This window comes from Oncorhynchus nerka, linkage group LG16 (genome assembly GCF_034236695.1).
Source record: "Oncorhynchus nerka isolate Pitt River linkage group LG16, Oner_Uvic_2.0, whole genome shotgun sequence".
Lineage (NCBI taxonomy): Eukaryota > Metazoa > Chordata > Actinopteri > Salmoniformes > Salmonidae > Oncorhynchus > Oncorhynchus nerka.
The window spans coordinates 35350096-35363057 of NC_088411.1; the positions used below are offsets into that span (position 1 = coordinate 35350096).

Here is a 12962-nt window from a genome sequence, read left to right on the forward strand (position 1 = left end):
TAAGAGCTTTCAGATAGAAATACAGTATCACAAGGGGAATCAGCATAGATATGTGATTCTGAAGGACTGCAGACACACTGGCCCCGGCGAAGTAGCATAGTCACCATTTGATTATATAATGAATCACCCTCTCTCAAATCCCGACCAATCCTATCTGGAGGAACAAGTTGGTAGCACTGATTTACTTTGAGATTACCTAATCTTATTGAGGAGAAGACTTTCCATTTTCCTTCAACCATGGAGAACATGAAGAGATTGAAGATAGACGAAGTGAGAGATGATGCAGATATTTTACCACATCCTACTGTACGTATCACTCAACTATCTCATTAAGTGGAGGGATATGCTAGGCTTATCATGAATGTGCATTATAGTTAGCTGAATAAAGCAAATTCAACTGAAGCCATTACTTAATATCGTAGTGAGTGTTTGTTAATTGGATTCTTGGACAGGAACATACGGCATTAGCTGTGTGATAGATAGAAAAGTTGGGAGCTGGATAATTTGTATGAAAACTGATGTACATGGCTTGTTCACAACATTGCCTGAAGATGTTTTGTTGATGAACACCACTGACCTTCTGTGGACCACTCGAACTGAATCACTTATGTGACAATAGACAAGTATATACAAGTATAATGCAAATTATTTGTGTTACAGTATTACTTCTAGTATTTCAATGTTTCTGTAAAAAAAATATATATATACATAATATTAATATATATATATTTTTTTAAATCTAAAATGAATACCCCAGCATAGGGGGACACATATTATTGTGATTTTCTCCCCACCAGGTTCAAACTGTTCACTCTATGTGTGGCTGTAAAATAAAGTGAATATTTGAATGGTCACCTCATAAAACGTGACTCATACATTGCACATGATCAAAATCACATTCTATTGCTCAGTGTGAATTCCTACTCATCCCAGCTCTTTGGAGGAACATTTCCTCTCCGTTATCTACTGTGTAAACATAATTTAGGTTGTCACCATGGTGATTCTAACTGAAACTGCCACTGACAGGAAATCACTTTATGTTTGTAAAGTCTGTTGATTGGTTGTGTGTCTGTGCATGCATATCCAATATGTAACAATCACACCTCAGCCTCTATAGTATACTATAGCTGAGTAATAAGTTTTAACATTTTGAATGAATTCCCTGTTTTATTAGTATTGATGGAAAACCCAAGCCTAGTGGATTTAGGTTTCTGTGAATACTGAAGCGTTAACTACATGGTAACAGATCTACTTTCATTGTCTTTAAAATTGTAAACCGATGATTGAGTTCAGCAGGTGTGCTGGAGCCCTCTCTCTACCCTGCTTTCAGTCTCTGTCTCTCTCTAACGTTCCTCACACACACACACACATTTCCCCCCGTCAACCTGTTCTTCTTCCACTATTTCTAAATTCTGAAATATATTTTAATTCTATTTTTATTTCACTTTTATTTAACCAGGTAGGCCAGTTGACACAAGTTCTCATTTACAACTGCAACCTGGCCAAGATAAAACAAAGCAGTGTGACCAAGAACAACAACCCAGTTACACATGGGATAAACAAATGTACAGTCAATAACACAATAGAAAAATCTATGTACAGTGTGTGCAAATGTAGTAAGATTAGGGAGGTAAGGCAATAAATAGGCCATAGTGGTGAAATAATTACAATTTAGCATTAACACTGGAGTGATAGATGTGTAGATGATGATGTGCAAGTAGAGATACTGGGGTGCAAAAGAGCAACAACAAAAACAACATGGGGATGAGGTAGTTGGGTGTTCTTTTTACAGATGGGCTGTGTAAAGGTACAGTGATCGGCAAACTGCTCTGACAGCAAATGCTTAAAGTTAGAGAGGGAGATATTAAGTCTCCAGCTTCTGATTTTTGCAATTTGTTCTAGTCATTGGCAGCAGAGCACTGGAAGGAAAGGCAGAGAAAGGAGCTGTTGGCTTTGGGGATGATAAGTGAAATATACCTGCTGGAGCGTGTGCCACGGGTGGGCGTTGCTATGGTGACCAGTGAGCTGAGATAAGGTCGGGCTTTACCTAGCAAAGACTTATAGATGACCTGGAGCCAGTGGGTTTGGCGACGAATATGTAGCGAGGGCCAGCCAACGAGAGCATACAGGTCGCAGAGGTAGGTAGAATATGGGGCTTTAGTGATAAAACGGATGACGCTGTGATAGACTACATCCAATTTGCTGAGTAGAGTGTTGGAGGCTATTTTGTAAATGACATCGCCGAAATCAAGGATCTGTAGGATAGTCAGTTTTATGGGAGTATGTTTGGCAGCATGAATGAAGGAGGCTTTGTTGCGAAATAGGAAGACAATTCTAGATGTAATTTTGGATTGTAGATGCTTAATGTGAGTCTGGAAGGAGAGTTTACAGTCTAACCAGACACCTAGATATTTGTAGTTGTCCACATATTCTAAGTCAGAACCGTCCAGAGTAGTGGTGTTAGTCGGGTGGGCGGATGCGGGCTCTTGATCGGTTGAAGAGCATGCATTTACTTTTACTTGCATTTAAGAGTAGTTGGAGGCCAAAGAAGGAGTGTTGTAGGGCATTGAAGCTCGTTTTAAGGTTTGTTAGCACAGTGTCCAAAGAAAGTGTGTGAGCAAACTCTGAACCTTGTTCAAAAACCCTGAACCTTGTTCAAAAGAAGTGAGTAAGAGAGAACTTAACTTCCCCTGATGACTTAACTTCCCCTGGTAGCTCTGCAATTACCAGACAAATGCAGTGACAATCCCTCCTGCTCAATTACAGCAGTTGGGAGGGGAGCAGGGAGGTGTGGGGGAGAGGTTGGATAGAGGACTCGTGTTTCAGAGAATAGCTCACGTCAGGGGTGTGTCATCTGACCCTCGTGAGCTGAACCACATCCATTTATACACACCACTCACAGTGTGTGAGACAGAGAACAAAACGTAACCTGGATTCAGCCTGAATTCCTTATTTAACAGGGGGACGTTCTAAATTGTTAACAACAGACTTACCAAAATACACGAAACTCGTTTTTTTTCTGTTTTGTGTATATTTGAAAATCAAACGTGTTATTAATTTGTAGTGGTCATACAGTCAGTTGCTTTGCCATTGCAACACAACTGGACCTCTAAGCCACATCTTAAACCTTTACAACACCCTACAAGTGTCCTTCAGGCAGCTTGTACCACTGCCCATTGTAGGCAGCAGTGCAGTAACAGACAGCAGCAGCGTCCAGTAGGGGCAGTCCAGAGAAATATATTAGTCAGCTTACAGAGCTCCCTGACAACATGCAGAGAAAAGAGAAAAAGAGCTTTGGGGGTCAGAGGAGGACACTCGAGTGATACAAGCTCAACCCAAGAGCAAGGACAATTCAACGTAACCTAACCCCTCCCTGCCTACTGTTTAAACCCTATGAGCCATCACCACAGTAACGTGCTGAACATGCCTGTTGGTTTAAAAAAAAGGATTGAGACCGGTTCTCTTTTTCCCCTCCTCCTCTCTCCTCTACTTCCTTGTTTCCTCCCCCACCCGATGTTCTTGTGAAAGAGAGTGTGTACTGCAGGCAGCCAGCCAGCCACCCTTTCGGCTGGGTTCTGCCCGGGAGGCCCTGGCTTCAGCAGTTCAGCCAATCAGAGCACAGGCAGAAGGAAGGGCTTAAACCAGTCCCCATCCCAGCCCCCCTACTGCGTGCATCTCATGCAAGCTAAACTTACTCCACATAGTCTGACTTCCTGGACCCAGGGAGAGAGTGTTGCGATAGTACTGATCTGTGTAGGAGCCCCATACATGACTGCTTTGTTTGAAACTGTGAGCTTGTTTTAACCTCCTCACCAGTGAGAAGAGACTATAGGGATTTCCCTTTTTTTTAGCTCTCCATTTCTCCTTCACCACATCGGTGGACAGGATGATAGCAGCACAGCTTCTGGCCTACTTCTTCACTGAGTTGAAGGATGATAAAGTCAAAAAGGTGAGTGCCCTGTAGGGACCTTGCTACAGCAGGCAGAGCCGTTGCTACCTTCCTCCTAAAAATAGGACAGCTTTGAGGCACAGAGCTCAGGGCCATGTGACAAAATGTGACATAATCTGAAGCCCTGGGCTTATCGAGTGCCCCGAAGTTGGTAAATTCTCTCTTACTAGAGTCATGGTTACGTTTCCCTGTGTTGTGATAGCGTGCAGCAGCGTTTACAGGTTTGGTCAGGGCATCTTGTCTGTACCAATGCAATGTCCTTGAAACCAGGATGTGGGCTGCCCTGAGCAGTGGGCCACGGGTTTTTCCACGTCTGTTGTGAATGAATGTGTAGGGTGTGGTAACTCTAACCCTGTGAGAGGTCAGGAGCATCTAAAGCTACCCACCTCTTATGAGCAGAGGGTCAGGTTTCAGCCGCCGAATGACATTGCCTCCACCAGCTTCCTGGAGGCCCTTGCTGTAATGATTTCACTCTGTCATTGTTGAGAGAGAAAGGAATGCAAACGTTGAGAATGTGCATGTTGGAACTGCCCCATACCTCCTCTCTTGGCTGTTGTAGGACTACTGGCTAGGGTGTGTTAGTGGCAAATGTGCCTAAAGAAAAGCTAGCAAGTACATACTCTAGCTGGCAAACCTATATCCTTGTGGTAAATGTAATGTCACTAGATTAAAACCAGCAATTATTCAGAAGTATCAAACATCTTTAGATTTCTCTGGCACATCCGGGTAAACAAATTACAGCGAGGTACAGGTTATATATTCTCTGAAGGTTATTTGTGTGGATGTCTGAGATGTGCTGCTGCATGACTTGTAGTGCTAATGAATGAAACATTCCGTTGCAAGTTGTTGGGCTCGACTAGTGTTTTGTAACAGGCCAAAACAGCGATCAAAAGATGTATGTGCTTTTACGTGTTTGGTCAGCTGCAAGTACATTTTTTTTAGAGTTATTTCCCCCTCTAAGTCTGCTGTTTTGCTCATCAACTCAGTTCATGTAGGAAACTACTAGAAAGAGAACCCATGTGTTCTCAATTGACGCAACTCTAAAAAGGAATCTAAAACATTTAGGTGTTGTACAATCCAATCTTCCTTAATTGTGCAATATCCTCTCACTTTTTTTTAACAGTATGTGCAATATGATCAAGGATAAGGAATGCGGCATAGGTATCACATAGATTGTGTGTATTTGTACTGACTCATTTACGTGATTAATATGTCATACGTGCTAACAGGCCACACTCCCATTCCACATCTTTAGGAAACAGGAAACAATGTGATGACTGTAAAAAGTCACCAGTGAAAGCTAAGTTTATACATATCCTCACTCCTTTATTGCGATGTGTGCTGTGGTAGTTAAAAAAACATTGACATATCGAAATATTTGTTTGGCATACTCGAAGGCTTTTAGCTTGTGGCTAGAGAAACACACCCATATTACATTTGGTTATCAGGTTAAACTCTCAAACGGTGTTCTGAACACAATGCAATGAAGGTTCAACGGGCAGCCATTTTCAGTCAATACCAAGCATTCCTTACTGGGTTAATTGTGTCTACAAAACTACTATAAATAATACTACATGTTTGAAAAAAAAACGTATTACCAAATTTCATCAGCCTAATCTCAAGGCTGATGAAATGGTTAGAACAGGAAATATGTGTAATATTTAACCCCTGGAACAGGAACCCCACGCATTCTTCATAAATGACTGATATGTACAGTGCCTTCAGAAAGTATTCATACCTCTTGACTTATTCCACAATGTTGATTTTGTTTCAGCCTGATTTGAAAATGTATTAAATACAATATCCAATAATGACAAAGTGAAAACATGTTTTTATACATTTCAGCAAATTTATTGAAAATTTACTTAAGTATTCACATCTCTGAGACAATAAATGCTAGAATCTCATTTGGCAGCGATGACCGTTTTGAACCTTTCTGGGTAAGTCTCTGAGAGCTTTGCACACCTGGATTGTACAATATTTGCATATATGTGTTTTAATTTTTGTTCCTCAATCTGAACCAGGCTGTTACACAACAAAATGTGTAAAAAGTTAAGGGGTGTGAAGGCACTGTATGGTGTGTGTTACTAATGTTTTATAGCAATGCTGACTCTATGTACTGTATGACAATCATCATGACTTGCTTTTTATATTTCCTGCATTGGAATAGTAAAGTTTATACAGTTAGTGTTAACCCAATCATTTTATATCTCACATAAATTCCTTTCAGTTTTATTCCTCTTGTTACAGACCGGTACTGTCTAGCTCGTTACTGGAATGTCTCGAGGTAGCTCAATAGAGCTCTGTCCTCAAATAAACTCCTGTTTTATTTCACTAGTGCTGCCTTCATTCACATGGACAGATGTGGAAAGGCTTTAGAGAGAACGGCTCACTCTCCCAAGATTAAGGGTCAGAGGTGTGGCCTTCATGTCACTAGGCCCAGTATGTAAAAGGACAGCTGAATTACGAGTATTACTTGAATGTTTTGTAACTTTTGGTGTCGTTTGTGAGACCATTTGTGTTCCATTTCAAGGACAAAGCAGATAAAATAATCTTAATGTTTTGAATGTTGATGTATGAATGATGAGTGGATTAAACTGAATGAAACATTTCCCTCAAGAAGAAGGTGGTTGTCAAATCAAACCTTATTTGTCACATGCGCTGAATACAACAGGTGTAGGTAGACCTTACAGTGAAATGCTTACTTACAAGCCCTTAACCAACAGTGAAGTTTTAATAGAAATATGTGTTAAGTAAAATAGAAAGTAACAAATAATTCAACAACAGTAGTAAAATAACAATAGCGGGGCTATATACACGGGGTACCGATACAAAGTCGATGTGCGGGGGCACCGGTTAGTTGAGGTAATTGAGGTAATATGTACATGTAGTTAAAGTGACTATGCATAGATAATAAACAGAGAGCAGCAGCAGCGTAAAGAGGTATCTGGGTAGCCCTTTGATTAGCTGTTCAGGAGTCTTATGGCTTGGTGGTAGAAGCTGGTAAGAAGCCTTTTGGACCTAGACTCTAGCGCTCCGGTACCGCTTGCCGTGCAGTCTATGACTAGGGTAGCTGGAGTCTTTGACAATTTTTAGGGCCTTCCTCTGACACCTCCTGGTATAGAGGTCCTGGATGGCAGGAAGCTTAGCCCCAGTGATGTAATGGGCCGAACGCACTACCCTCTTTAGTGCCTTGCAGTCGGAGACCGAGCAGTTGCCATACCAGGCAGTGATGCAACCAGTCAGGATGCTCTCGATGGTGCAGCTGTAAAACCTTTTGAGGATCTGAGGACCCATACCAAATCTTTTCAGTTTCCTGAGTGGGAATAGGCTTTGTCGTGCCCTCTTCACAACTGTCTTAGTGTGTTTGGACCATGACAGTCTGTTGGTGATGTGGACACCAAGGGAACTTGAAGCTCTCAACCTGTTCCACTACAGCCCTGTTGATGAGAATGGGGCGTGCTCGGTCCTCCTTTTCCTGTAGTACACAATCATCTCCTTTGTCTTGATCACGTTGAGGTTGTTGTCCTGGCACCACATGGCCAGGTCTCTGACCTTCCTATAGGCTGTCTCATCATTGTTGGTGATCAGGTCTACCACTGTTGTGTAATATGAAAACTTGATGATGGTGTTGGACTTGTGCCTGGCCATGCAGTCATGAGTGAATAGGGAGTACAGGAGGGGACTGAGCACGCACCCCTGAGGGGCCCCCGTGTTGAGGATCAACGTGGCGGATGTGTTGTTACCTACCCTTACCACCTGGGGTGGCCCGTCAGGAAGTCCAGGATCCAGTTGCAGAGGGAGGTGTTTAGTCCCAGGGTCCTTAGCTTAGTGTTGAGCTTTGAGGGCACTATGGTGTTGAACACTGAGCTTTAGTCAATGAATAGCATTCTCACATAGGTGTTCCTTTTGTTCAGGTGGGAAAGGGCCGTGTTGAGTGCAATAGAGATTGCATCATCTGTGGATCTGTTGGAGCGGTATGCAAATTAAGTGGGTCTAGGGTTTCTGGGATAATGGTGTTGATGTGAGCCACGAGTGATCAATGATGATGATGATGTGTTGATGTCTTTCAGATCGATAAGTACCTGTACGCCATGCGTTTCTCCGACGAGACGCTGTTGGACATCATGAAGCGCTTCAGGATGGAGCTGGGAAATGGGCTGGGCCAGGACACCAACCCCACAGCAACCGTCAAGATGCTGCCCACCTTCGTCAGGTCCATTCCTGACGGTTCAGGTGAGCATGGATATTCAGATGAAGAAGAATTGTGGGAAATGTATGCCTTTCTTTAAAAGGGACAAGATGTAACATGTTAAAGATTTGTACAGTTACTGGTGTAGGATCTTAATTAGTTTCAGGACATGTACTGCACACCAGGAAATACAAACTTGTAGTATATTCAAACTTTAAAAAAGGCTTCTAAAGTTCGTAATTTCCACTTTAGAATGTCAGCCTTGATTTGACCTCTGCTGAGTCCCCCAACAAGCTGCATTCCAAACACTTAAGACACACCTTCTCCCCTCAGCCCTCCAATTAAGTGGACACCTCTGATAACGTATTATGACGTCTGACGAGATGACACTTTCAGGGAAAGGAGCGAGGGAAGAATAAATCCATTTTAAATGGACCACTCTTGCCTGGAAATTTGTCACTCGTTCATCCCATTGTTGTGTTTTCAGTCATTATGGAACTGTTGTGTGTGTGCCTTATATGCGCGAAATTCAATTATGATTGCACTTCATATCTTGACTAGAAGACAACGCATCCACAGACATCGAATGTTAGTCATCCTACTATATCGGGTAAATCGATGTATGAGTGTGATGTCAGGGAAAGTTATGTTCGCAAGTTAACGTTTCCAAAAGCTAAACCAAACAAAAACATCTACTGTTATCATACGTGTTTGAGTCATCGTGCATTAGTAACACAATTTCTAACTTATTTACACTTGTATGTTGACTTCTCCATATTAATGTTGGTTTTACATTTTGGCTGAGTTTTCTTAGTGGATGTACAGTCATTAAGAATTGAATTATGGGGTGTTTCAGACCCGTAGTGAACATAATTGTACACTCGCAAACTCGATCAAAAACGAGGGCTGAGGGGCTGATGTTACCAACTTCCCTTGCTTGGCTAATCATTTGGACCAACGACAAAGATGGCCGCGGGGATTCCCCAAAGGGCATAAGGCGAGGGTGAGTGGAGGAGGGTCTGTCTTTTATGAGTTTGAAACGCAGACCTTACAGTGAAATGCTTACTTACAAGCCCTTAACCAACAGTGAAGTTTTAATAGAAATATGTGTTAAGTAAAAAATGTAAAATAGAAAGTAACAAATAATTCAACAACAGTAGTAAAATATGTGACGCTACTTCAGCTTTTGGACGTTAACAAGGCAACACTCTGTCTTAACTCCTCCTCCACATTTACTGGATTGGTTGAACAGTGCAGAAGAGAACCTCCCCCAACAGTTTTTTTTCTTCTTCTTGTCAAGACCATAAGGCATTTCTTTTACGCCTTATATGTTAGGTTAGCTCAACCAAAACATTTATAAACCCCTACAAAAATGTCCATTAATAATTCACATTTCCTCTGCTGCAGAATTACTTTCCTGCTGTGAGAAACTGCTGAAATGAAGATCGTACATCTCTACACATCTAGGTGTGAGAAAGAATCCTGGGGTGTAATCATTAGCCTGAGATGTTAAAATTAGAGTTTTTATTGGACAAATTCAGATAAGTCCCTCCCCATTTCATTCCATTTGCTTTCGTTTAAGAAACGCTTTGCTACAGAATCGGCGGAATGATTTACACCCCAGATGGTCAAGTGGCATTGTTTCAGTTTTTTTCTCCCATTGGCTAGAGTTACAGTCACAATAAACATTTGAGGATCTGATTTCCTGAGTACAACCTACATTTAATTTTACCAATATTAAAGGACACAATCTCATACATCTCACTTCATCAATTCTCCTATGATCTTTCAGGGCGGGTCAATATGAGTTGGCAGCACATTCGATCTGCCAACATTCAAATCAAACCATTTTAATGAAAAGGGTTATCTGATGTTCCTGATACAGCAAGTTGAAATAATGTTTGATTCATGAAGAATTGCATCTTATTGTGTCCAACACTTGTAAACTTTGCTAGAATTTGGTGACAACTGGTGTGTCTTAATCTATAGTAGCAGAAGGTTGATACATTTTTTTGATCAACTGTTTCAAATGGACAAATGAAGCATCCAGTGGGTTCATCAATGCATTCATTCAATGATGAATGAACTGTTGTCGTCTGAATTTCTGTAGGCCTACTGTAGTGACAAGCTTGCCATGTAATCATGGTAGAATCTGCCTTTGCTGCAGCGTGTAAGCATTCTATATTCAAGCCCCCCAGCACCCTATCAAAAGCTTGTGATTACACCATAGATTACACATAATCCCACCTCCAGATTTTTACAGGCAGTCAGTGTCTGATTCTACCGTCTGTACTCGTTGGAAGGCTGTGTTATGTGTGTGTCCGGCGGGGTTGGAACCCGGGTCTCCTGTGTGCCACAAGATTGTGGTAAGCCATTGAGCTGAAGCCTATAGGCATTAGCTTGGGGAGCTATGTGTGAGCATGGTCAACATTATCAACTATATGGAACACGTCTATCAGCTACGGCAACACAAATGTTTCCTACCGTCAGTGACATGGTACTTCCTTCAATCATTTATTCCATAGGGAATTGTGGAAGGGTCGAGAATAAGATTTCAAACAATGGTTTTCACTAGGCTATCTATACTTTCATGTGATTTCCAGCGTCTTCATTTGTAAGTAATACGATACTAATACAGATGGATATTGTAAATACAGTATAGTTGCTCCTTTAAGACTCCTACTGTTACTGTGTTAATAAGTAACATCCAGGCTGTTGAATTCTGCTGTCATTCACACTTTAAATATTTGTCAATTTATTAACAAGGAAGCAAGCAGTTAAGGAAGTCTAATGGGTTTGACTACCTCTTGACATAGCCTAATGTTGCAACGCTACACTGACTGAAGTTAGTGCAACTGTTTAGTGCAATCATTACCTAATGAATCAACTACTGGTAGGCTAAAAAGTATCTATTAACATGCTATCAGGAAAGCGCAATTCAGAGACGAGTGGTTAGTGAAGCTTTCTCACTTTCCCCTATCAGCAGACCAATTTGTCAGACTGTGAAAACTAGCGGATAGCCAACCTAGCAATGATTTATTGTTGTCAGGCGACAGCAGTAGGGTGAATTAGGTTGATAATCTGTCTGCACTCAGTGTTTTAGGATTGGATGTAAAAAATAAATAAAAAACATTTTTAAAAAAGCATTTCCTGTCAAACAATCACTTTGTAGTAAATCACAGCAAATGTTGCATACATCACACTGTCAGGGTATTAGCTTGTGAATAGAGTAAGAGATCATATATGCAGTAGGCCTTTAGGGTTCAAATGTGGCATACATCACACTGTCAGGGTATTAGCTTGTGAATGGAGTAAGAGATTATATATGCAGTAGGCCTTTAGGGTTCAAATGTGGCATACATCACACTGTCAGGGTATTAGCTTGTGAATGGAGTAAGAGATCATATATGCAGTAGGCCTTTAGGGTTCAAATGTTGCATTTCCTCTTGTTTTGTTTTTTTACTTTTCAGTTCTGTTGGTTTTCAAAGGAGAAGTTGTCATGCCCATAAAGTACTACTGCGTTAATTGTAACATGTTCTCAAGACAGTTTGACAATGTCTTTCATTCCCAGGAGAGTGGAGTTTTGGCAAGAGTTGCCAGGAGCTTTAGCCAAACTGATATACTCTTGCATGGCAATACCAAGGATAGTCAACCCAGGCATGGGCAACACAAGGATAGTCAACCCAGGCATGGGCAACACAAGGATAGTCAACCCAGGCATGGGCAACACAAGGATAGTCAACCCAGGCATGGGCAACACAAGGATAGTCAACCCAGGCATGGGCAACACAAGGATAGTCAACCCATGGCATGGGCAACACAATGGGCAAGTCAACCCAGGCATGGGCAACACAAGGATAGTCAACCCAGGCATGGGCAACAGGCATGGGCAACACAAGGATAGTCAACCCAGGCATGGGCAACACAAGGATAGTCAACCCAGGCATGGGCAACACAAGGATAGTCAACCCAGGCATGGGCAACACAGGCATGTGCAACACAAGGATAGTCAACCCAGGCATGGGCAACACAAGGATAGTCAACCCAGGCATGGGCAACACAGGCATGGGCAACCCAGGCATGGGCAACACAAGATAGTCAACCCAGGCATGGGCAACACAAGGATAGTCAACCCAGGCATGGGCAACACAAGGATAGTCAACCCAGGCATGGGCAACACAAGGATAGTCAACCCAGGCATGGGCAACACAAGGATAGTCAACCCAGGCATGGGCAACACAAGGATAGTCAACCCAGGCATGGGCAACACAAGGATAGTCAACCCAGGCATGGGCAACACAAGGATAGTCAACCCAGGCATGGGCAACACAAGGATAGTCAAGGCCAACACAAGGCATGGGCAACACAAGGATAGTCAACCCAGGCATGGGCCAGCAGGCATGGGCAACACAAGGATAGTCAACCCAGGCATGGGCAACACAAGGATAGTCAACCCAGGCATGGGCAACCAGGCATGGGCAACACAAGGATAGTCAACCCAGGCATGGGCAACAGGCATGGGGCATGGGCAACACAAGGATAGTCAACCCAGGCATGGGCAACACAAGGATAGTCAACCCAGGCATTGGCAACACAAGGATAGTCAACCCAGGCATGGGCAACACAAGGATAGTCAACCCAGGCATGGGCAACACAAGGATAGTCAACCCAGGCATGGGCAACACAAGGATAGTCAACCCAGGCATGGGCAACACAAGGATAGTCAACCCAGGCATGGGCAACACAAGGATAGTCAACCCAGGCATGGGCAACACAAGGATAGTCAACCCAGGCATGGGCAACACAAGGATAGTCAACCCA

The 12962-nt window shown here is 42.5% G+C and overlaps 1 protein-coding gene across 3 annotated transcripts in view; it reads left to right on the top strand.

The window, feature by feature from the left end:
• The first annotated feature begins 206 nt into the window (after window positions 1-206).
• Window positions 207-12962, top strand: part of LOC115144431 (hexokinase-1-like) — a 32399-nt gene continuing 19643 nt past the window's right edge. Inside the window, exons 1-2 of one of the 3 annotated variants that reach the window (XM_029685477.2) lie at window positions 207-306; window positions 8023-8185. In XM_029685477.2, coding sequence (XP_029541337.1) covers window positions 238-306; window positions 8023-8185 — 232 coding nt within the window. In that variant the 5' untranslated portion in view covers window positions 207-237. Of the gene's footprint in view, window positions 307-3693; window positions 3950-5760; window positions 5890-8022; window positions 8186-12962 lie in introns of those variants that run through there. The other 2 variants (XM_029685478.2, XM_029685476.1) reach the window with 2 other exon arrangements.